The sequence below is a fragment of the Argentina silus genome (genome assembly GCF_951799395.1).
Source record: "Argentina silus genome assembly, chromosome: 8".
Classification (NCBI taxonomy): Eukaryota; Metazoa; Chordata; class Actinopteri; order Argentiniformes; family Argentinidae; genus Argentina; species Argentina silus.
In genome coordinates this window covers 5431541-5457648 of record NC_139662.1, presented here as the reverse complement: position 1 = coordinate 5457648, position 26108 = coordinate 5431541, and the positions used below count along the sequence as shown (strand labels likewise).

Sequence of the window (26108 nt, the reverse complement as noted above, 5' to 3'; positions counted from 1 at the left end):
ATGTGGGAAGACAAAGAGTATAAAGGCACCCCGCTGATTTAACCATCTGTCAATTCAAAGTTTGAAACGAGCAGTCTCATCTACAATGCAAGAACAAAGGGAGAAGCGGTGGAATCGGAAGATAAATGCACCATGAGTGGGAGGAAAACAACACTACGCTATGTAAATATGATTCACGCTATAACAGGAGGTGAACTAGATTACACATTTGAAAGAGCACAAATTAAAAATACATGTTGTCTGCTGTTATAAATAACACTTTGCAAAGTTTGGCATAGAAATAAAGTTTGCATTCACAACTCAGAGTTACTCAGACCTTATTTAACATGTGATGTTTTACGATTCATAAACATGCAAATGAATGCTCTAATTGTTCTCTTACAAAATTTCTCAGCAGGTAGTAAGACATTTCTTCAATAAAAGAACAGGCTATTTATTTCCTGCAGATGCCCTCTATAAGAATTAGAAAGAGGAAGCATTATGTCTTCTTTTAGCTCTATACTCCAACAGTTTGGATTTGAAATCAAAGAATTACTATGAGGTTAAAGTAGAGATTCTCAGATTTAATTTATTTTTTCAGATTAGTTTCACCATTAAACATTACAACCATTTTTATATATAGTCCCCCTATTTCAAGTATTATTGGAAAATTGGCTTAACAGGTATTTCTGTCAAGGTGTGTTCTGTCATATCATTTGTGCAGGCATAAGAGAGCTGTCAATGTCTAGTATTGATTTTACGCTTTGTGTTTGCCTTTGGAGTCTGGGGCTATTGTTGTCTGTCAAGATGAGGACCAAAGAGGTGTCAATGAAAGTCAAGGAAGTCATTGCTAGGCTGAAAAATAAAATAAAAAATCTATCAGAAACATAGCCAAAACCTTAGACATACCAAATTAAACAGTTTGGAACATAATTTAAAAAAGAAAGAAAACACTGGTGAGCTCAGCAATTGCAAATCGGCTGGTAGGTCAAGGAAGACTTCTACAATGGATGACGGAAGAATAATTAAGAAAAACTCAAAACAACTGTCCCAACTATGAGGAACACAGGTTGCAGGTTGCAGAATGCAGGTTGGCGACATCCGATTTGACAGACACAACCAAAATAGGAACAGTTCTATTTATGCAAATGTTTGCGCTGACTCGAATGTCATGTTAGCTAGCTGCTGGATTGGCACCTTGATTGGAAGGAACATCTCCAAGTGGAGGCTCGGCGATGTCTTGCGATAAAACCACTAGCTGTCTGACTAAAAGGTAAGAGACATAAAGTGAAGTTGTTTAGAGATCATCCAATATCTGTTGTCATCCATTTGACATCAGCCAGTGCTTCCCTACATGAAAACATAATCAATGAAGCCATTAAAACGTCATAATAATCACCTCAAATGATTATGTATGACCACATCCTGAGCTTTTAAAATCCAAGCGTCCAGACACATGATGATATACAATTTACAAAACATTTGCTTTGATAGGCATACAAGCATTTGGATACATCCATAAAATCAACAGCGATAAGCTGAGGGAGAATCATATTTACCACCCCCTGGATGACTAAAAAGCCATGTCTCAGACCTCTTCATGGGAGTAAAAAGCACTGGCCACTAACTTATATTTATAATGTCATGGATGCAGCCGCAGTTGATGGGAACGCAAACAAAACAGCTCCATATAGAGGCTCAATTACAAAGGCTGCAGGGATAGTGATAGATAGTTATTTGACAGACAGGGCCTCAGAATGTGAAGAGACAAACATAAAAAACATTAAAAAGTACCCAGGAAATCTGGGGTAAAAAATATTATATAGTTGACTTTGTGGCAGAACACACAGAAAGAGAAAATGCAGAGAATAACACCAAAGTGAGGACTCTCTACGACAAGCCATTGTGTGCTCTGTGCTATCATCCATAGGCTATTGAATGAGAAGGGCTGAAACCTTCTACAGTAGACTCCCTGCCTTTATTTCATTACAACCTCTCGTGTGCGTGTGTGTGTGTGTGTGTGTGTGTGTGTGTGTGTGTGTGTGTGTGTGTGTGAGTGAGTTATGGCTGTTCCTAAAGTCACATGTACTGTATGTTAGGGCGCACACACACACACACACACACACACACACACACACACACACACACACACACACACACACACACACACACACACACACTAATACCACCTCCATTCCTACAGTATCTGGCATCTCCAGTCGAAGCGCAGCCCATTATAAAAAAGGTTATAGTATATTATCGTTCAGGTGGGAAACAAGCCAACCCAGAGCTTCACTCACAGTATGACACTCAACCTCAACTCATGTCTGTCCAGGGGTGCAAATTCTGACTGCACTCATCGTGGGTGAGAGTGAAAAGGGATGATACTACAGTATGTTCTACGTACAGTAGGTGCACTAATATACTCTAGAGTGGTAGAGTACATGTAAATGACCTCAGACAGAGGTGAATGGCATTGAACACACTGTTACTCTAACCCAGGGTTGGGCAAAACAGCCAAAGAGCCACAAGCATGTCCTGGGATAGTAAGATGAATATGTATTCATCAATCTCCAGATTTTTTTGTGGCTTTTTCATTGAAACAGAAGACCTTTTAATTCAAATATTATTTTTGTGGGTTAGGGTTAGGGTTAGGGTTAGACAAACACATATTTTTCAGAGAACAGAGGAACATATTTCAATGAACTGATAGCCTAATGCACACATTATTATGGATGATGACTTGGGGCATGCAACTGTAACTGGGCGTGATGTCATAATGGATGATGTCATAAAGGGGTTGCCAAGGGGAAAGAGTCTTAGTGGGTGAACATTCTGGGAGACCGGTAGTTGCAGAAAGACTGGTAAGCATCTCTCTCATATTGTCCATCCTATAGGACTGTAGACAGACTGTATGTATATATTTCTATACCATTTATTGAGTTCAAACTAATATCTCATGGGACAATGAAATGTAGCCGAAGGAAATGGCTTATTAGGTTGAATTATGATTTATCAAAGGTTATCAAAGACCTCTACTATCAGAAAGCATAAGCTACAGTCAAGAATCTTCCACACTGATTGAGGAATCCTCAACTTTCACCTACATAGGTAAGTTGGTCATGGATGGTTGAGTTTGGATACTTGCTTGTGTACAGTAGGACTGTCTTAAACAATGATGTTAGGCAACTAGCATGGGTTAGGGGTAGGGTTAGGGTTAGGACGGTACTAGAGTACATGTCATTGGTATATGGAGTAGCCAGTGCATAGTAGTGTAGTATCTTACAGCAATAATGAATTCAACCAATTGTGTTTAAGCCTGGTTGTCATGGTAATATTGCATGATGTCACTGTGGCATGGTCAGAGGGTGCCATGGTTATTATTGCTAGGAGATGTACGGTACAGTACTTTTACAAGGCTGTGCTGTGAATACTGTATGGCTGGCATGGCAACCACTGTAATACAGTGGGCGTTGGCTTGGCGACCATCTGACTACTGAGTGGTATAGTTAGTCAAAACCATATAAATAGATATAGATAGATAGATAGATAGATAGATAGATAGATAGATAGATAGATACTGTTACTAGGCGTGATGTCATAATGGATGGTGTCATAAAGGGGTTGCCTAGGGGAAAGAGTCCTAGTGGGTGAACATTCTGGGAGACCGGTAGTTGCAGAAAGACAGCACACTGGTAAGCATCTCTCTCATATTGTCCATCCTATAGGACTGTAGACAGACTGTATGTATATATTTCTAAACAATTTATTGAGTTCAAACTAATATCTCATGGGACAATGAAATGTAGCCTAAGGAAATGGCTTATTAGTTTGAATTATGATTTCAGGTTATCAAAGACCTCTACTATCAGAAAGCATAAGCTACAGTCAAGAATCTTCCACACTGATTGAGGAATCCTCAACTTTCACCTACATAGGTAAGTTGGTCATGGATGGTTGAGTTTGGATACTTGCTTGTGTACAGTAGGATGGCTTAAACAATGATGTTAGGCAACTAGCATGGGTGCCATGGTTAGGAGATGTACGGTACAGTACTTTTGAAATACTGTATGGTTGACATGGCAACCACTGTAATACAGTGTCCGTTGGCTTGGCAACCACGTCACTACTACAAAACTGCGTGATGTCATAGTGCATGATGTCACAGGACCTGATGTCACAGGGTTGTCAATGGTATTCTAGAAGGTTTGAGTGGGGTTTAGCAGTTGCTATAGCGACGCTTATGTGAGTTACATATCTTCTGATGTTTTTTTTTAAATGACACATGTAGCAGGAGTTTGATAACTTTTTGGATCATATGTACATTCACTTGTCTGCTTATCGTATCATCCAATTGAACATTTATGCTGTAAGTGTGTTATGCCTTGTTGCTATAGTGTTCCTGTAGCAGCAGCAACACACAGGCTTAACTTACACTCAAACAACCTCTGTCTCACCACTAACAGTCACTATGGAGGAGTGGAGGAATGACAGCCAGGGCGACTGGTGTTTTGGTGACGAGGTAGACCTGCTAGAGCAGAAGAAGAGGAGGATGGTGAAAATACGCAGACTGTTCACGAGGAAAGTGCCACTCAAGATCCAGCGCTTCGTAAAACACATAAGGAGGGATAGAGAGAGAGGAAGAGAGGAGGAGGGGTACGAGAGGCTGGACGAGGAGCTCCCAGAGAGGGAGACAGAGGAGAAAGAGATTGAGGAGAGGAAGAGAAGAGACAGAATGAGGAAGGAGGAGGAGGAGGAGAGGATGGAGTGCGAGGAGAAATGGGAGAGGGAGAAAGAGGAGTTGATGATGGAGGAGAGAAGCGTGAGCGATGGAGAGAGAGAGCTGAAGGACGAGAAGAAGAGGATCGTGAAACTGATGATGATCCGGAAGCAGAGAAAGATGTACGAGATGGAGGGATTGGGACGGATGAGTGTGGAGGGATGGAGAGACTGGAGCAGGGAGGAGAAAGAAGGCCTGAAGAAGGAGCTGTGGAGGGAGGTAGAGGAACGAGTGAAGGGTAAAAGGAGAGAGAAGGAGGCAGAAAATATGCAAAGTAAGCAACACAGTCTGCAGGAGGGAGGGAGGGATGAAAGGAGAGAGGAAAAGAAGGAAGGAGTGTACCTTGAAATGTTTAAGGCACAAAAAACTAAGAGCGAAGCTATGGAAAGAAAAAAGAGAGAGCTACAGAAAAGAAAGCAAGAATACATACAGAGAAAGATTGAATTGGAGAAATTAAAATATCTGGAAAAGAAGGGAGAGGAGAAGAAGACAAAAAGAAAAGAGGAGGTGAGGGCAAGCTTGGAGGAGAAGAAACGGCAACAGGTGAGGACAGCGGTCGAGGAGATAAAGACAGACATTGAATGTATGAAAGACGTGGCGAAAAAAAGAGAGGATGGAAAGGAAAAGGAGCGTAAGAGCAAGAGTGTGTTCGAGGAGGAGAGACTGCAGGAGGATGACAGAAGAAGTGGGAGAACGTTTGAGGAGGATGTCATGCAGGAGGAGGAGAGACTGCAGGAGGATGACAGAAGAAGTGGGAGAACGTTTGAGGAGGATGTCATGCAGGAGGAGGAGAACCAAAGAAAGACAGAGGAAGATGAAAACAAAACATGGGAGGAGAGGATCGTGAGAGGTGTGGAAAGAAAGCGTGAGACGAGAAAGAGACAATTGGAGGAGAGAAAAGAGGAGGAGGTAGAGAAGGAGGGGAAAAACATAGCTAAGGAGGAGGAGGAGGAGGAATACTTGGAGCGTGAGAAGAAGCGGTCACAGACTGACTATGGTGAGAATGGAGAAAAATCAAGTGTCAAAACAAACCAAAATGTTGAGAGAAACAACACTGAGAAAAGGAAAGACAAGAATAAGCCGGAAGAATGCACAGAGAGTGAGGATAGCGTGAGTGTGGGAATACAGCAAATGGATCATGAGAAAGAGGGGGATGAGGAAACAAAAAGAAACCATTGGGAGACAGACAAGTGTGATCAAAAGTGGACAGATATTCAAGAAAGCAAAACGAAAAGAAGAGAGAAAAACAGGGGAAGGAGGAAAAGAACGTTGGTGTCCAGACTGGCCAGCGGAGCAGGGATTGGTTCAACCAGCCGGCACATAGCCAAGGTAGGAGAGGACTATGGTCGGTTGATAGCAGTTTGATCTCATTCATGAATTGGTAGACAAGATCATTGACTAGAATTAATATGAACAATCACTTTTTTCCTCCATCTCTCTCTCTCTCTCTCTCTCTTTCTATCTATCTCTCTCAGATGTTAATGTTGCTGGCTGGAAAAGGGTCTTAGCTAAGGCCCTGAAGCCCATCGTGGGTTAACAGCTGAAGAAATCCAGGTAAGAGTGGACTTCAGACATGCAGGGAAACCAGCTGAAAATGGACAAACAGAATTCCATGAATCCGACTAATTGTCCACTCTTTTTTTCCAGATACATTTTCCTGGCAGTGATCTCTTTATGCATACTATAATAAAAACAAATGATCTTCGCATTGAATGTTTCCATGTGTGTGTGTATGTTGGTAGGAGAACACAAATAAATGCTCTTTTAAGTAAAGTTAGTTGCAGAGAGCAAGCAAAAATGTAGCCCCCCCTCTGCACACACACACACACGCACACACACACACACACACACACACACACACACACACACACACACACACACACAGACACACACACTTGATACCCCCCTCAAGCCCTATTTATGAACTCATAAATGCACTTCATTGTAGTGGGTTGCTGTAAATGTGTGACTTTTAACTATGTATTTTGGAAGTGTAACGTACTGTGATGTGATTTGTATCTGCTTGTATGTGCCTGATTAATATTGCCTGTGTGTGCCTGACACCACCAACAAAGCTCGATTAAGAAAAATAAAAGTTATTACATTTCTAGTTCTAAGAGCTTAGTGTAAAGGCCAGACAGCCCTGGCATGCTCTTCATACAGTATCAGAAATTGTACTGTACCCATGTACATGCATATGAGACAATAGAAGTGAATAGAATAGAATAGAAGTGACTAGTCTTGTGTAGGCCCTTTCCCACTCAGGGGGGGTTTAGTCAAGAAGCCTTACCTCCAGAATGGGGTGGTGGGCCACATAGCAAAACCACTCCTTGGCCCTCACGGACCCTCACAGGACTTCGCCTCTGCATCTTGAAGTTCTCCAAGTCTGTTTCCAAAACACAGAGGAAAACAGTAAAAATCAAGCAGTATTCTATAGATGCTATAGCTGTAGTTGTACAGCGTAGGTCTACAGTATACGCGGACTACGTGCTGCGTGGGAGGTACTGTATAGCAAATGTGTTGGTTGTTACTCAGAAACATCCTTTTGAACAATTCTTCTATTGAAAAACCTTTTGGCTCTTTTAAAAAGCAATTGAAGACTTTGTTTTGGCCTTGCTTTTAATAAAATGTATTCTATTTTATTTTTTTATTCCATTTATTTTCTATAATTTTGTCCTATTATTCCGGTAGCACTTACATTACAGCGTTGAATAAGTGGGTAATAGAACCATAGTAATTACCAGTAATTATGAATAGTTATCAGTAACAAGAAAGACAATGAAGGTAAGGCAGACTGTAGTTTACACTCAATTATTTTGCGTGAAAGATGCCTGTTTCCATTTTATTGTTATACCGTTTCTACATTGTTCTTGTATCATTGAAACGGATGAGCACAAATGCAATTTGATTTATAACCAAGAAACAGAGATGGTAGTTACTATTGATATGGTACCAGAAATGTTGAAGGGTTTATGGATGACTCCATACAGTTAATGTACATTTTAATGTTCCCTTATTTACACATTGAGACGTTGACATTATAAGTTGTCCAGTATGTAATGTTGCTTGATAGTGTAATCGTTTGTGGCTGGAGAGTGACTGGAGGCAACACCTTCAAAACATTCATATCACACATGTTGGAGTTGGATCTTCTATTGGACTAAATCATATTTCCAATTCACCACAATATTTCATTCACAACAATAGTAAGACATTAGCTACAAATATTGCATGATACATGATATTCAATACAGGTTTGTGACCTTACAATCCAAATGTTTATGGTTAAATGGCTGGAGCTACACAGCGTTAGAGTAAGCTATTTTTAACTCAGGCTAATGTTTGCATATTGCTAACTAACTTCAAAAGTATTTCACAAAAAAAGTAACACAGCTACAGTATCTGTACTTAACATAGCAATACCCTGTAACTTTTAACTTTGAAAATGGCCCTTGGTGACCATCAAACTAAAGTTAAACAGCACTTTAATTATCACGGTTGTATCACGGTTGTATCACGGTTGTATCACGGTTGTATCACGGTTGTTCAGTGAGTTGGCTCTTTTTCTATTGAAAGAAACAATTGTACATGAGCCCCGACAAGAAGCAGCCACCTAGTGAAGGGCAGAGTACCTTTACATTAACTGCATGCAAATCATCCATAAAAACATAATGTATCAGACCCATTGGGTAGCTTATTACTGTGTTACATTCAGTGGATGCATGCATACCGATACTACTGTAGGAAGCCTACATATTACCACTGACTAACCATGGTCTTAGTTGTGAGATTAGGATGGGGTACAAGGCTAGAACAAAATGAAAACAGCTAATAAAGCATTTTTCAGCTTATATCATAGTACTTACCTTCACTGTTTAAGCATCTTTCATGCAAAAATATTTTACCTTGTAGTTATAACTACAGTTAATAACAGGTAATTACCATTAGTTATTCCCCACTTATTCCGACCTATAATGTAAAGTGTTAACATTATTCCTATGATGTGTTGTTTTTATTATTGCTTTTTCATAATCATTAATCATGGATTGATCCAATTCAATCTGTCGGACCCTCATGTTAATATACGGTTATTATATCCTATATATTGAGCATCTACACATTGGGTTAAATGGCAATATTATCAGGCAGCTTTGCACAACTTTGGGGGACAAATCATTCTTTCTCCACGTACTTACAGCGCTGTACAATCCTAAACACCTCTCGCAAGCACAAAGCAATTTCTCAAGTATAAGTCACACTTGAGTGGTTTTAATTGGAACTATGTATTGTTATCACTTTCTGTGTTTCATTCATTGCTTTCCTCATTGCACATGGCCTAGCAACAATTAAATGGCTCTGAGATTGAAACATCATTTGTATGGAGTCCGACTACTTGTTGACAACCTGCTGGAGGAGAAAACACTGACAACAATCCCACATTCCTGCCTGTTCTGCTGTTGGTGGCACTTGTACATTTCTAAGAGGCTACTGAAGAATATGGGAAAATGTAATTGATTCACTTGAGAACTCAATATAATATTGGGAATTCATTCCAACATCCTAGATGTTGCTTCAGGGACCTCTGTGAGTGTAACCCGCCTTTGAGGAAATCTGTAAGAAACACATACAGTAGAGTAGATCTGTGCTAACACCAACATACCATGTGTGATTAGTTCTGTTTGATGAAGCCATTTAAATGGGAGATTACAGAGATCACTGCTTCATGAAGAGAACAAGGAGATCAGGTACCGTAATGGATGACTTCAAAGTTATGGGATAATTTGGTTTATAAGGATTGACTTTGGTTAATTCTCAAATGTTTTAGTGTCCCTTTAACCTGGAAAGAAACTTTTTTTTTTTTTTTACCAACAATAGAAGAAATATATGTTGTAGGGCATTGGTATTCAGCATTTAAGATACATGATTAGGTGGCTCTGAAAGTCACCAATTACACTGCCAAAGATATACGGATTGAAGGTGTTCAATAACAATCTCCCTCTGAAACTGGGAGCATACAACGCAAGTTATTCCTTATATTGTAGGGTCTGCCAACATCCTTAACCTGCCTTGTGAGTTACAGTTCATTATTACATTTGAAGTGGGGAAACATTTATCAATATTCTCATAGTGCATGGCAATGTGTAAATGAGCTAGAAACACACTAAAGCCAACAATGCCTGACAAAGCAAGCTGTTCTGCAACACGTGGATCATCTTATGAAGCCTATCATGGATATGCACCTATGCATGCTTTTGGATGGCAGGGTTCAGACTATTTTTAGTGCTTTCAGATCCATCAAATTGGATGTGAATTAGCATTATAGGCTAGCTATTACAATGTGGTCCATTGAAATGAATGAGAGAAGATTTTCACCAGCTTTTTTGTGACTGAGTCAAACAACCTTTCAACACATTTTATTGAGAATTGCTCATAGCTACTGTATATCTGGCGTTACTTTCACAAATAGCTCCGTGAATGACTACCGTAATTGTACCACTCTGCCAGGAAGCAAAACTGTCTGGCATGGGCTTTTAAATTCTGCTAATCAAGAAAAACAAGAAAGCAATTGCAATTGAGCACTCAGAGAGAGAGAGAGAGAGAGAGAGAGAGAGAGAGTGTGTGTGCGTGCGTGCTTGCATGCGTGCGGTGTGTGTGTGTGTGTGTGTGTGTGTGTGTGCGTGTGTGTGACATCTTGAAATAAGTATGAAAGATGTCTACAAGTGACATCAAGAAACATTCAGTGAGAAACTCTTTACAATTTCAATTGCTTCCACATAACTATACAGTACTAGTAAAAATGCAGGTCTAGCACTCACAGACTAAAAGAGTTGTTATTTTCCTGCCTAGATGCTAAACTCAATAAGGAATAATATTTTCATCTGAGGCAAAAAGCAGTAAATAAAGAAAAGAGAGTTAACACAAATGAGAGCTGTTACTTAAAAACAAGAGGTAGAAATAGTATACTTGTGAGGTAATAACAGAGATAAGGCTGTTTTGTCAGACAGGCAGTTGAAAAAATATGGAAATTATGTGCAATTATGAGACTGAATTGGAGAAGAGATATGAAATCGTAAGCAGCCGAGATACAAGAGAATTGCATCATGTTCATAAATACAGTTATTTCACCCTTCATTTAACACAGAGCTAAACCCTTAGTGATTCTGAAAACAGCATTGCATCTGGCGCGCAGCATGCGTCTTCTAATGGATTTGCATTAAAACGATATTCCTGTAATACGACGGTTACAATCTGTGGTGTAATGTTGCTACAGGGAGAGCCTTTCAATTATACAAATCCCAGAGAGATTAGAGAACTCAATCCGGCCCTGCGACCAACGAGATTATTCCAACAGACGAGTGGAGGCTTTAAAACATTCCACTGGCTTTGTATTGTCAGTGGAATCATCAATCTTTCAAGGTTCCAACGTTTATAAGCCCCATATTAGATGGTGAAAGATACTCTTCCTACTGTACATCATTCAGTCTACAGACTGGTGCTGGATAAAACATGCAACATGCTATCATTCAAGCCTTGGTGTTCATGCGATTTCAAGTTACATCAATGAATGCTTATATAATACAATTAATAGATATCATGTCAGACAAAAAAGGAAACATCATTTTGAAGTATTGAAGCAAAGACGTAAAAAAACTTCGGCAGCCACAAGATGCTTTGTGTGTACAAATGATAAGAATTTAGTATCATTCGAATGATCTTCATGGCCGATTGGCATTATGTGGCAATAGCTATGTTTGTAAATATCATTGAAGCCCTTCGTGGACAGAATGTGTTTTCCCAATCATCAAATTCAGCATACCGTTATTCTCAGTCATCTTGGTATCTAAGCTATATGGGCACTAAGAGAGGGGAAACTCCCATTCAATTGCGAAGAGCAAGCCAGTCTGTTCAGGTCTGAGTCTTTTACAAATGGCACGATATACTTTCATAACCGGCTGCTCCTCAATGAATTATTCCCCTGACCTGGGACCATTCAATCATTCAGCACGGTTAATTAAGTTATACCAAGAGCAATAAATAAGATGGATGACACATCACCACTGATACTTGTTCTCGTCAGATGACAAAAGCCACAGGTTCCAGGTTAGGCCCAGGCAATGGATGAGACCAATGACAGACAGTATGGGTCAGACCTCGAAAATTGATAGGAAATATGAATATAATACACTGCCTTGTGGTGACTAGTGACAGGGGTGTAACGCTTTACGCAGATGATATACTGCTTTGAGCGGGCGATTGACACAGACGAGTCCAGCAGGAGCCAGATGAGAACCCAGGGTGCTCACACCACAAGGATCATCCCTGGGTCTGCAACAGGAAAACAGACGTCAGAATTCAATCTGGACGCACCATCTGTTCACGGATGTCTGTGCTGTCATTTTAGATAGGCTGGCTGTCAAAAGAGGAGGCCCTGAGTTCACCTTGCCATCAGAGATGCCTAAGACTCAAGTCTTATAAAACATGATAGATGAAGGCCGTAAACCAACCATCATTTGAACTGCCTCTCTCAAGGCCGCAGACACAATCACACCGTCTTCGTCATGGGCCTCTGCTCTGAGATAGAGCTGCAGCAGCACCACCATACAGTGTTAACAACCCCAGTTGCTGCTTAAGCCGGGTTAAAGGATAAACATGGGCGTGACATGCTGTAAACATTGCATGCTAATTTGTTCTACAACTGTAAAGTATCAGCCTACTGCCTGAGTTCTGTCAAAATTGGAGACTTTCGCTTATGGAGGTCAATATCAGAATACATTTTTATAATGATCCAATTTTGTTAATGCCTTGATTACAAAGGAGGACAACTCACAAGCAATATGTAGACTGGCTTCTCTGCTGACGACGGTGCCAAAAGAGTTGGAGGCCAGACATTGATAGATCCCAACATCCTCCTCTTTGTTGAGATGGCTGATGCGAAGGTTGCCCCCGGTGAGAGCGTAGCGTGACCCCGGCCTGGGTACGATGAAGGAATTATTCAGCTTCCACCTGTAAATCAAGAGCATCACACCGTTGAGTTGTGAAAGTCAACAAATACTGTCGATGCTTAAAATATCTTATTTGCTTATATAAAATGAATATTCTTGAAGTATTCAATCAATCTTGATTATTTCGATTGTTGATGATAAATGTAACATGACCAAAACTTTTGCAAATGGATATATAGTGTATTGAAAGTCTTCATTTATATTCTACCCTCCTATACTAAATGCTCCTAAAAAATGTATTTTGTAAATCATAATTCAATATTAGACTGGTGTCAAAGACATGGCCATTAGACCAACTGTCATGTTCCCATTGAAGGTTGCCCAGCTCTGGTTCATTATTGCATGTGATAAATACCGTCAGACAGCATAATCACATGCTTTTATCAGGATCAAACTGCAAAGAAAATCCAGAGACCAGACACCCTCATTGTAACAAATAAATGAAAACAAATGACACAGCCTTTATGTGCATTGCTGCAAACAACACAGAATATAATTGGTGTGGGAGGTAATCAGTGAGAGGTATTAATCATTTGTAATGATAATTCATTCATCTCCTTTCACAGCGAGGCTAATTTTAAACATGGGATGAGACAAAATCAATGGCTATACTGTGGTTGTTTTTCTTTTTTTTCTCCTTCATGGAGCAATCCAGCAAGACCCTAAAGGCAAGCTCCCATCACAGCACTCAAATCATCATCCCATATGGGAGGCTCTGTACCAAGACTTGTAAGCCTCCCTCAATCATAGTGATTATCAGACAGGAGGGTGACCGCCATGTCTGGTCAAACTAGATAACCACAGTACATGTATGACATATGATAACAGTTTTCGATTAAAGGTCATGCAATCGAAGACATGGGACACAGAGCACAGAAATGCAGCATCCAGCCATCTGCAATAATGGGCGTTTCAGCAGATGTTTGCTAATCCTTACAGATTGTTCTTCTAGATGTTGACTGTAAAAATGTATTCACTGAAGCTATTCAAAAACAGTTTGACAGCACCCAAATACTAACTAATAACCTTCTCATAAAAAAAAATCTAAATTTTAGGACATTTCTTAGGGATTTTGTAGAAAGTGTAGTTTCATCATCAGTTCAATGTCAAAGAGAACCAAAGAGACAAGAAAGGAGAGCAAACAAAGCCTAACAAGAGAAGCCAACCTTGTGTAAGAAGCCTCTTCAGAAATAGCTTTTCCAGAGACAGAATAAGGCACAATTAGATTGAATATTAGTGATGATTGTTATTTCACAACTCCTTGAGTAAAGTAAGCCTGAGGTTTCCATCTCTGTCCTTATTCCTCCAGAGAGTGAGTGAGAGAGATAGATAGAGAGAGAGACAGAGAGAGACAGAGAGAGACAGAGAGAGACAGAGAGAGACAGAGAGAGAGAGAGGGGAGCGTATTCAGTGAAGCAGTGCTCAACGGCAATTGACTGATTAGATTGATTTAGTGATTTGGTGTTGCAGCTGGAATGGGTCCGTGAGCTTCAGATGAGACAAATCAAGGGGGGCATGGTGACAACTCTGAAGGGGCTTTCAGTGGTGGCGGTCATAGGGTAGTCTAAGATAAATTAATTTGTCCTTGGTGGCCCTGAAATAGAGCTGCCTACTCTTAACTCGGAGGACCCACTCGATGTATGGTGCAGGCTGACTCAACCTTCCATGGACCCTTAATCTTTCTAAACCAATTTAAGTTTACTTAATATAGTGTGTGAGGGTGCCTTGAACACATACCCACTGTAACTAATGGGTATGTACAATATATCTGCCTTGATATTCGTATTGACAAATAATGGCTGAAACGTGTCATATTGGCCAATAATCTATTTCATAGTGTGAATCTAGTGTGGTACTGTATGTGTGTGAGGGGAAGCATTCTACACACTGACTGTCTGGCACTAACAGTATTTAATTAATTAAAATAATTCTTCTTAACAAGTTAGAGTTAAAAGACAAAAAACTTCCATGGTACTGAATGCTTGTAGGCTTTCGAGACTACATTATAGGACCTGATTGCTTTATGAGTATTCTAACCAGTCTATGAGATAAGATCTTATACATTCATTTCAATTTGTGCCCATTAAGCATAACACCAAGGATCTTCAAGCTACATTAACAGCGGAACGCGGTGATGTTATGAAGGATCGTTTCAACCTATTACACATTAAATGCTTGGCTTTGCAATTTGCATTTAATTACAGTGACAGGAGTACAGCAGCATCGTCGTAGTTTGATAGATTGTAAATTAATAGCTGATACAACTGAAGCGCTTTAAAGCAAATCATCGTTTGTCATCTGTTTTCATTTGTCATCACTTTAGCTGCTGATGAGCTAGGCAGAGATCCATTCACAGGACAAGGCACAGGGGACAACTCAGACAGAGGGGCAGAGATCCAAGTGACTGACAACAGGAAACAGAGGATGGTTACTTTCAATCAAGTGCTGGTAAGTATGATACCCTGTTGTGAAAAAGTGTTGCTTTTGGCTATAGCGGTAGATGTGACACCGTGACTCTGGTCCTTGCATAGTTTCTCACATGTCTCCCAATGTACAAATATGCAGGCAGGTGTTTGTTTGGTGAACACTTTAGGTTCCATTGTAGCTGGCTGATGTTGTTGCAATAAAATAACAATCCAACTGATCTCCAACTGAATTCTACAGTATAGATGATCAAAGCAAACATACAGAACAGTGAGGCCTAACTATTCAGGACAATGGTGTAATTAAGTCATTATGAAGTTACTGTGATTGACAGTGAAGCTAAATGCCGTAGACAGTGAGCAGCAACGTCCGCATCTCTAGTCCTTTAGAGCCTGCAGACTGAATGTGTGCTTGTTTTGCCATTGATTCTCCAACAAGTTGTCCCATGCCTATATATGTGGAGGGCAGGTGAGGACAGGGACCAGAAAACACTGAGGCCATTGATGACTTGATTTGTGCTCCCCTGCATTAGGGGATAGGGGTGCTATGTTTCCCCTACCATCAGGCTATCTAGATGAGGCAGGTCGCTGTAGCACCCATAATCCATTTATGCATACTTGACTTCCCAGCTTCGCTTGATTTGCATTGTAAATGTTGTAGTCTCCTTGGAGGCAATATTGTACCTGAACAAAAACAAACTTGAAGAAAACCCCTGACAGATGTTACCTGTAGAAGGGCGGAGGATGTCCCTGGGCCTCGCAGCTGAACACCACCTCTCTCCTGGTCTCAGTGGGCTGGAGGGGAAACACCACGCTGCCAGGTTGTTTGGTGAACACAGGCCTCAGCAGGACACTGCTTCCTGCAAGGAGGACCAACACAAATACATTACCTTTGACAGACTAGGCTTCAAGTCCTACCAGACACTCAAGCCCAGGGTTTTATGCTCTGTACACATTGTTCAGCCCATTACTTCTTCTCCTGTGACTGGTCATAAAGAGAAGATTTCAATTGTTCTATCCCACTTCAGTTCATACAGTAGAAATATGTAGAGGGTAGTATGAGGCCCTATCTAAGCCAAAACAGCTTTTGTAATATATCGATTTTGTAATATTTTGGTTTATCCTCTACTGTGTTATACAATATATCATCATTATTGTGCTGCAACTTGCAAGAGAGATCCATTCACAAGGTCCCATCCTCAGTGAGTTCATTATGGACAACAATCTTGATTTGCTCTCTCTGACCGAAACCTGGCACAAACCATATGAATATTTTTCCCTGAATGAGACAACTCCCAATGCCTCCATAGATAAAATGGTGAAATTGCCATTTTCAATCATCAGGACATAAAAACTTGTATCTATTCAGGCTCCCCTATCTTTTGAATGCCTTGCCATCAAGCTACCTGGGCCTAAATCTCTGGTTGTTTCTGTTGTCTGTCACCCCATACTTAAAAAGCCTGGATAGGACCTGGACAACCTCAACAACTATAGACCCCTCTCAAACCTCCCTTTCCTGTCCAAAATATTGGAACGAGTTGTTGCCTCCCAGAGGAAAATCTACCTGAACTCCAACAACCTCTACAAGCCATTTTAGTCTGGCTTCAGATCCAAACACAGTACTGAAACAGCATTCCTAAAAGTCACTAATGATCTACTATTCTCCGGTGACGCCGGATCCCTCAGCATCCTCATTCTCCTTGACTTCAGTGCCTCTTTTGACACCATTGACCACTCAATCCTCTCCACTCGCCTTGAGTCCTGCCTCGGCATTACCAGTACTGCTCTGAACTGGTTCACCTCTTACCTCTCTGACAGAAGTCACTATATCTTCGTCAACAACTGCAAGTCCAACACAGCCACTCTCACCAAAGGAGTGCCTCAAGGTTTGGTGCTTGGTCCTCTCCTCTTCATCCTGTATGTGCTCCCTCTCAGACAGATTATCCATCACCTGTTCCATTGTGTCGTCTCCAGTTCCATTGCTATGCCGACGACACTCAGTTGTACCTCAAACTATAATCCAAAACTATAATCCAGCCACTCACTCCACCCTTGCTAACTGTCTTGCTGACATCAAGTCCTGGATGGAATGCAACTTCCTTAAACTGAACTACAACAAATCAGTAATCATACTTGTTGGTACAAAGTCCCTCTCCCACTCTAGCCAATATTTCACCCTCAACAGTGATGGCTTCACTGTCTCCATATTAAGCCAGGTGCATAACCTCTGCGTTATCTGTCACCTGTCCTTCAGTGATGCAGAGATCCTCATCCATGTGTTTGTTACCAACACAGCCAGACTACCAGACTACTGGACTGGACTACTGCAACAGTGTTGTATTTGGGGCCGCCAACAGAGTCCCCAACAGACTCCAACATGTTCAGAACTCAGCTGCCTGATTGCTCACTAGAACCCACTCTAGAGACCACATCACTCCAGTCCTCCAAAACCTCCACTGGCTCCCAGTCCAATTTAGGATTCAGTTTAAGATTCTCCTCGCCACCTAGAGCATGCTGAATCACAATGTTTTTTCCTTATTAGGGTTCTATACAGTATCAGTGCACACAGTACACAATACAAAAACTGTAAAAATACATAAACAAATATAATAATGTTACATGGTGAGCAGACTGAGTATGGTCCTTTGAAAGACACTGATGTCAAAAATAGACCATATCACTTCAAATACTTAACACTTTCTTTCTTTCTTAAAACATCACACTGCTTATCACCACCTAGTCTTGCCGAGACATGCCTCAAAATCATGTTGAACTGGACAGAGAGATGGAAGAATGTGCTCGCAATTTCAACAATTTGGATGTTACATTTACAAGAACCCCGTAGAATGGTTGCTTGTTGTGATGTTGTGATGTGCATAGTCTTTTCTGACTGGGAAGGACTGTTTTCTGATAGTTTTTGCCTATTCTAGCTTGCAACACTGAAGAAAATCAAAGAAAACCTGAAGGAAAAACTGAATTCTATATTTTCTGTATATATTTTATTGGTTTGAAGTGTCACTCATTTCAAACAGGTTTCCAACCCTTTGTAGCTACTTTCTGCAAATGATTTTTGCAAGTATTGCAAGTATGGTCTCTTTTGACTAATTTCTGCCCTCAAAATTGGGTTAGTGTGGAGGAAAATGCATGTTTTTCATAGTTATAGAAAAATGAGAAGAGAGTGCCACGGTTGTTATCTGCTATGTTTCCTGAAATTCCACATTCAAAAATAAACTCTTAACTGAACTGGAGCTAAAGTTGTTAGAGTACACATCAACAAAATGAGCTGCTTATTACATTTCTTTCCTTGCAGAAAACACTAGATTAAGGCCACTATTGAATATAAGTATGTTATAACCTAGTAGGCCTCCGCTGACATAACAAAGACCATGGATTTCCACCTATATTCTATATCCTTTTTTTGGTTAATTAGAAAAAACTATGTTGTGCTGGGAAGTCACCAAGAGTGACCCGTGGGGCAGACAACATTTCCTTGGAAAAAACATGACTTCCTCACAAAGAAATTTGCCTGTCTGAGAATGAATTTGCATTTCTGTAACAGCAGAAAGGTAGGACCGCTAGGTAATTTGTATCGGGAGGAGATACTGTATTCAAGAGAGAGTGCGGGTTTATCCCCAGGACTCAAAATAACTCTCTCTGAGAGAAGCTGTTTGACAGGGACCTTGTGTGCTGATTGTTCCTCCCCTCAAGGATAAACCTTGTGGAAATGGCACAAAATGTAAGATAGCCTAATGATAGTCTTTGTTAGATAACTATGTCCCACACTTCTTACAGAGCTCCAAAACAAGCACAAACACAATACACAAGCATGTAGGCCCCCGGTAAACATGTAACAAATCGACGTTTCGGCGCGGAGGTAGTGCTTGAACGCATTGATTAATGACTTTGCTAATCGATGCACACAAGTTGCCTCAAGACAAGGATTCTCCATAAAAGCTTCAAAACCACTGAGAACTCAGGCCTACTCGTAGGATAGCAGTTCTGAAACTTGTCACACTGCTTCATTACTTTGGATGACCTCCCACTTACTACTCATATGTGGGAAGTTATCAATTAACACAAGTTCTATGCATATGCTTTATTGCATGACTAACTTGACTCATACCGAAAACACAGATGGGCTCCAACAACCCACTGAACCGTCTCTGAAAAGTAGTCTCACATAACCTTGATGCATATCATGTTCTTCAACAATTCCAAAGTGGTTTGCAGTGTGCAAAGTTAACTACATTTCTATTCATATATTGTGAAATTAATCAGCGTAACTGATATTCGTTCCTAACAGGTACTATGGTGCTGAACAGAGAATAGGGAGAATAACTGCAGGATAATGAGATGGGATTGAGCTCTGGGGGCCGTGCCTGGGGGGTTAGTCCAAAGTGATGCAAACTCTGTGAAACTCCTCTGTTGCCCAACAGGAATTTATGTAGCATGCATTAGGGGAGGGTGGAATAATTGTCAGTCTTGCTTTGCGGTAAAAAAGAAAACAAAGTAAAACTTGCTGTGATCTGGTGTTGTTCAACTTTAAAGGAGCAGGGTGTAAGTCTTTTGGAAATCTGCCACCTCTGGCCAGCGCAGCGAAATTCAATTTGAAGTTTCACACAACATCCTCCCTAATAATAGGTCTAATATAACCCATCGAAATGGACTTGCAGTGTTGGACTTTAGCTGTTGTTTTTCTGCATGAGAGCATGATTCGAAGAGGCAGACAGAAAGGCGAAAATCAAAGTCCACTCCCCTAGAACACCCCTGGCATGTTTGAAAACCGAGTGTCAGGTAGGATTTCCGAATAACAGCATTTGTAAATGAAATATTTCTTTCAAGGGATCTCATTCCCTGACCACTACCAATTAAACATAGTCATTACAACCATTAGGAAGCTTTTAAAAAGCTTGAATGTTACGTACTGGACCTTTAAATACAAAGCAAAAGCATAACTTTAAAGAGGGATTTTGAGGAATAAGGGTACTGCAGTATTAAGGAGTTTCCAAAGCAGTTAAGAAATGAATCGCAACAAGTCTCCAGTAAGTGACTGAAGTTAGATCTGAACAAGGAGTCATCTTGGATTCAGCAGGGCGCTGTGTGTTAACGCCCACGCAATCAGATTTTAACAGGCCACACCACGAGCATATGAAGACAAACAGATGGTCTGAGAGAAATCTCTCTATTGTGGATGTGTACTGATTCCAAATGTTAACATAAAGTTGACTGCACAATGCCCCGAGACAGAGACGGAGGACATTATGAAAGTGGCTTATTGGAAAAAAGCTGCCTCCCTCATATCTCTCACCTGCTGCAAGATGATGATATGTGGCAGAACAGAGCACCGAAAACGACACGACACCCGGCATCAGCACGAATGGGGAAAGCGAAAGGGTGCTTTGGAGGCTGAAATAAAAACTAATCTCAAATTCAATACTGGCTGACAGCAAATGAATTCAGCAAGCTTACCTCAGCATGAATAAACAGCCACATGGGGAGTCGACTGTGGGGGAGGTATCGGTCGTTTGTGAGGTCCCCAATCCATTTGCTTCAGCTTGGGATTTTATGCATCAAATAAAAAAGCCAATCTTGCTTTTTAAAGCATCTTTCCTCTCTGTCCAGACAGATAAGATACACCCTTAAGGTCTCTCATTGAGGGGCTCCAAATGTTATTCTGAGGGTGCAGGACGGTTGGGATTGGTTGGCGGAATTAGCGATTCAAAGCTGGTCTGGCAACTGAAGGCATTTGGGTCAAAAATCTGGGGCCTACACGATGATTAAACTGAAATCATAATATTAAGTTTAGCTGATACTGTATGTTACTCCATGTTTCAAGAGGGTCAGTTTATGCGTAAGCTTATAGCTCTGGTCAAATATCTGATCTTAGTATCTCATACTGTGTGCCACCATTGTAGAGTTTTTGTTTTAACCCTCATATCTTAGGGTTAGGCTTATAGGTAATTGTTAAGTTGAACTTAGAACAAAAAAGAAATGTAGCTTACCAATGCGTTTACACATACATACACCATACTGAATTTAATCAAAGTTAATATGTCTAATACACTGTACTGTGCAGTGCATAATATGCAGTACAGGGAATATGCTGTCAATACTGAATATCATATTGATAACATTGATTAAATGTACCTTAGTGTCGCTCCATTGAATGGCTACATACATTCAAAAACATATTGCTGCAGAAAATGCCATTTGTCATCTAATTGCCATAATATCACTACCTTTCCTTCCCCTACTTTGCTTAGAGGGCTATTTGTCATTTAACAGCTGCTGCAGTCTACACTAATAGTAACATTTATCATGCTTTTACACTGTATACGTCCAACCGTACAAACTTCTAGGACCCATGATTGTACTATTTGCGGATTTCATTTCATTTCATTTTGTGCTTTAACAGCGGACAGTATGGTTTTCGTGGATTTGTTGCCTGTGCTTGGGAAAATAATTGGAAATAAATTGGTGCATTTTTGGGAATAAAAGTTGCATGAGGACCAATGGAATTTGTTGTACACCAGGAAGGTTAAATGCAGTCATCTCAGGTCTGATATGAATTAGATAATAGGATTCCTTGACTTCTCCATGTGAAAATAAATGCTACATACTATACATACAGTAGACTCAATTCTATCATTGGGGAATACAATAATGTATAATATATAATAATACACTGTGTTGGACTGTGTCAGTGGGGGAGAGCTATGTCAATATCCTGGCAGGGAATGATGGTTGAACCAGGGTTGAGTTAAGATGAAAATTACAAGTGCTGTAGTCTCCGAGACTATGACTGACGACCATGACACTTTGTGAATCCAACCATGTAGGTTTTTATAGATGCATGACCTTTTCAGTACTAGCCACAATGTGAGAGTTCTCTGCATCCATCCATGCTATATCCCCTCCCTGCATCCATCCATGCTATATCCCCCCCCTCCCCTCCCCTCCCCCCCCAAACCCCCACCCACCCCCAACTGCCTTGGGCTTTCTGGACCCTGAGGGATTGCTGGGAGAGAGCTAGTTAACTCTAGCTGAACTCACTATAGGTATGTCTTCCACTGCCCCCTACTCTCTCCAACAGAACCTGTGTACTGTAACAACATAGCCAAAGCAAAATAGATAAGCTACATTACAGTAGCCCATACCTACCGTATCTCACACTCTCATGCTGTGTTCCCTCTATTCAAAAGGGCACATGTGCTTGAATACTAAAACGGTTATCACATCTCACTCGGAATACCAAGGCTTTGTAACCTACAGTATCTGTTCTCTCTCGTACCGTGCCTCCTCTCGTAAACAGAGCACACGTGACATAGCCCACTCTGAATACTAAAGCTTTACTTGTTCCCAGTCATAAGTCTAAGCCTGGACAGCGAGTCTAGAGCTCAAGTTTACAGCCTACAGTTATCCTACCATGTCATTCTGTACACCTTGAAACAAAACACACATGCTTTTGAACAAGCGCATTGAATATCATATTCAATCCACTAATTAATGAAATCGAATTGTCAATGTAGCGGAGGTGGTTTGAGTAATGAGTGACATCGTCCTAATGCTAATGCATAGGCTAGGCTTTCGTTCAACTGACTAACAGTCTTGTGGCACGCCGACCCAGGATCAAATCTTAAGCACATTACCAAACACTGAAGTGTTTTTGCCTTACTCAGCCTTTAGCTTTTTTGTATGTAAAGCATATTCTAAATCCTGAACTAGGGCATAATGTGGCATTACTAATCCCATGGTGAGTCACAGCCCCCCAAGGATTTCTCATTAGACAACCACCGATGTACTGGATATACTGTAGTAATAAGTGGTGCTAATTGCCATGTAGAAATATCCATGCACCCTACTGCTATTGGGCTCTATATATGGGCACATAGGCCTACTCATAATTGATTTTATATCCCAGTTGTGAGGGGTTAACTCTGGGAAAGAAAATACTGCACATTCTCTCTCTCTTTTAAACAAGTGAAATGTCTGAATCATCCATTCATCTTCTGGTCGGCATTAAACACTGACATCTATGAGGGGGGCATAGAGTTTGACCCTGACATTTTGTCAGTGAGAGAAATTAAGCCGCCTCATTAAAACAAGATCAATAGTGGGACTCTTCTACTACCAGTGCTGCCTCAATTAGGGTATCAATGGAGGCACACTATAAATGAATGACTGCGCATTTAAGTGCGAGGTAAGACTGTCTTTGAGACTTATGACCTCGATGTTTCTTCCTAAACAGGATTCACAGAAAGAATGAAAAAAAAAAGGGACTGTGACAGTGCTGCCTTGAGAACAGCATGGTTGGAAGATCGAGGGAGGAGGACAATGGCTGGGCATTTGGACAAAAAAACTTTGAACTAACTTTTTAAATTACTGGTCCGAAAACACAATTACTCCAATGACTTCTCTATTTACAAAGATCATTAAAATATTAAAATATTTAGCTCTTTATGTAAAATGAATAATGATGACAGCTTTCAACAGATAGCGTTGGCATGCAAACGGAAAAAAATCACAAGATGCTTACCTGCAAGGCACTCCACGAAAGATAGCAGCAGCATCAGTTTCCATAGCAACTCCATTTTAGCGGTCTTGGGTCAATATGAGCTCATATCCAATCAGGTGTGTAGAATTCTGGCTTTGTCCTTTCCGGCACCTTCTCTGGCCTTTCGTCCGAGCAAAAAAGAGAGAGTGGGAAGAAGAGTGAGAGTGAGAGGGAGTGTGTGTGTGTGTGTGTGTGTGTGTGTGTGTGTGTGTGTGTGTGTGTGTGTGTGTGTGTGTGTGTGTGGGAGAGAGAGAGAGAGAGGGGGGGGGGGTCGATTAGACATTCAGAATACTGGTCGGTGCAAGTGTTTTATATCACAGGGACAGTAATTGTCCATGATCCCCAGGCAACCACTCCAAGACAGAAGGACAAGAGGAAGATGAATATCTGTTCCTTCTTGAAGTCAAACCGGTTTTCAAAACTTGTTAAGCTTTTGCTCTCTACATTGTCCAGGTCTAGAGATTGTCTCATCTCCCAGTGTGTTTGCATGCTGCCCATACCAGGGAATGGGTGATTTGCAGTATTTGAAATGGTCCAAGGTAAATTCATATTTAAATGAACTGTTTTGATAATGTAGATTCATGCACACACAGTAATTGACCTCTCTCAGCAAACAAGGAATTTAAATGGTATGCCAAGGAATTTCAACTTATGTTTAACGTCTTCAAATTAAATATGAGAGGGTGTAGCTTACTTGAAGTGCTGAGATAAAACAAAAGTAAAAGATAGACTTGTGAGACAGTTCCTGCAGGTAGTACCTTGCCCTAAACAACTGTCCCTGCACCCTGAGTTCTGGGCTGGAAGGATTACACATTTCTGTAAAGAGATGACTGTACACGGTGAGACAATTTTCATCCCTGGGGAAATAAAGGCAATTGATTTTCTCAAGGACTGAAATGTAATTCACCCCTCCTTTGTCTCAAAAAAAGTCACAAATAAACTAATGAAATAATTGGAGCCATTGCGCGACTTGCTTGTAAACGGTGATAACATGTTCTCTACGCTGTATTTGTGCTCTTTGCATAATGTGATCTTTTATGCTGTAGCAGTTGATCCATGTTGTCAACTATTCTGGCTGATTGGCACATGTTTATATGTTAAATTCAGGAATTGTAGGCCTTTATAAACATTAGTTTGTAAATCCAGTCAGACATTTCTAATTTAAATGACTGACACAAATTCCACTGACTTTGCACACAACCAATGTCCTCAAATACTGTAGGCCTTCCACTCTAAGAGAGCGGAAGAAAATACAAATCATGGATGAGGCTGAGCAGCCAGTGACAGACAGAAGGCTATTTTCACAGCTTCACTGTTATCTACACACCTTTTATCTATGTGCTTCTGTAAGGCAAGGCAAAGCATACTGATGCTTATTGGAACATATGACACGTTCCCTGACATGTTCGCCTTCACTCCACCATTCTGCATATGCTAAAAACATTAAAGATGACATTTTTCCCCATGAAACAAATGGGGATTGGGTTTACTGGGTTATCTTACTTCTAAGTTATCAGACAGTCATTACAATGTACTGAAAATGTCATGAACAACTTTGAAACTGTTCTTGTGCTCCAGTGACTGGATATTTATACTCATCATTTGAGGAAATAATAGTGAGAAATTCTCGAGATAAATGTATCAACAAAATGTCTTTGATACATGCCGAAAATTCATGAAAGTCCACAATAAACCAATTGTTTCACATTGACAGACCGATGAGCGATCAAAACTCAAACACTTATGTCAACCTTTCAAAGCAGACACATGTCTGCTATTTAAAAGTAGGACCAATTGTGTTGTCTATTTATGATATAGTGAAAGCATAAATGTTCACCAAAATTATTTGTGTGTGTTTTTTGTTGTCCATCTGAATGTTTGATGTTCATAAAGGTCTATATTAGCATATTGAGATTGACAACTGCTTTACTGAAGCTGCCAGAAGGTGGGAACTGTAACACGATTCCTGTAGAGTGACCTCATTCTTAAAAGTTGGTATCAGAACGCATCTGACAGCAGTCTCTTGATCTCTATTACTGAGCAGGCCCTTAGACATGAGACATCAGACAGAGGGTTAGAGAGAGGGATAAAAGACAGCGTTTTGATCATAGGAAGCTCATACTCGATTATGGTGGGAGTTGGGGAGTGTCCACAGCACTCCTTGAATCCCTCTACAAATTAATTACCCCCGTGACCTAAAATGGTAGCTCTACTCTTTTCTATTGAGCTGCTTTCATTACCTTGCTGTTTATACTTTATGGTCATATCCAAAAAGCTCAAATAATGAAATAGTGTGTGCCTCGAATTGCCCACAAACTAAGGGCATAGTAAGAGGGTTAAAGCTATTCCATGAGAGTATGATTAATTGA

The 26108-nt window shown here is 40.6% G+C and overlaps 1 protein-coding gene across 1 annotated transcript in view; it reads right to left on the bottom strand.

Moving 5' to 3' along the window:
• Positions 1–23776, bottom strand: part of cntn3a.1 (contactin 3a, tandem duplicate 1) — a gene marked incomplete at its 5' end in the record, with an annotated part of 62812 nt that extends 39036 nt beyond the window's left edge. Inside the window, 4 exons of the mRNA XM_083676097.1 lie at positions 7050–7145; positions 12588–12763; positions 15913–16045; positions 23722–23776. Coding sequence (XP_083532223.1) covers positions 7050–7145; positions 12588–12763; positions 15913–16045; positions 23722–23776 — 460 coding nt within the window. The remainder of the gene's footprint in view (positions 1–7049; positions 7146–12587; positions 12764–15912; positions 16046–23721) is intronic.
• Positions 23777–26108: the final 2332 nt, after the last annotated feature.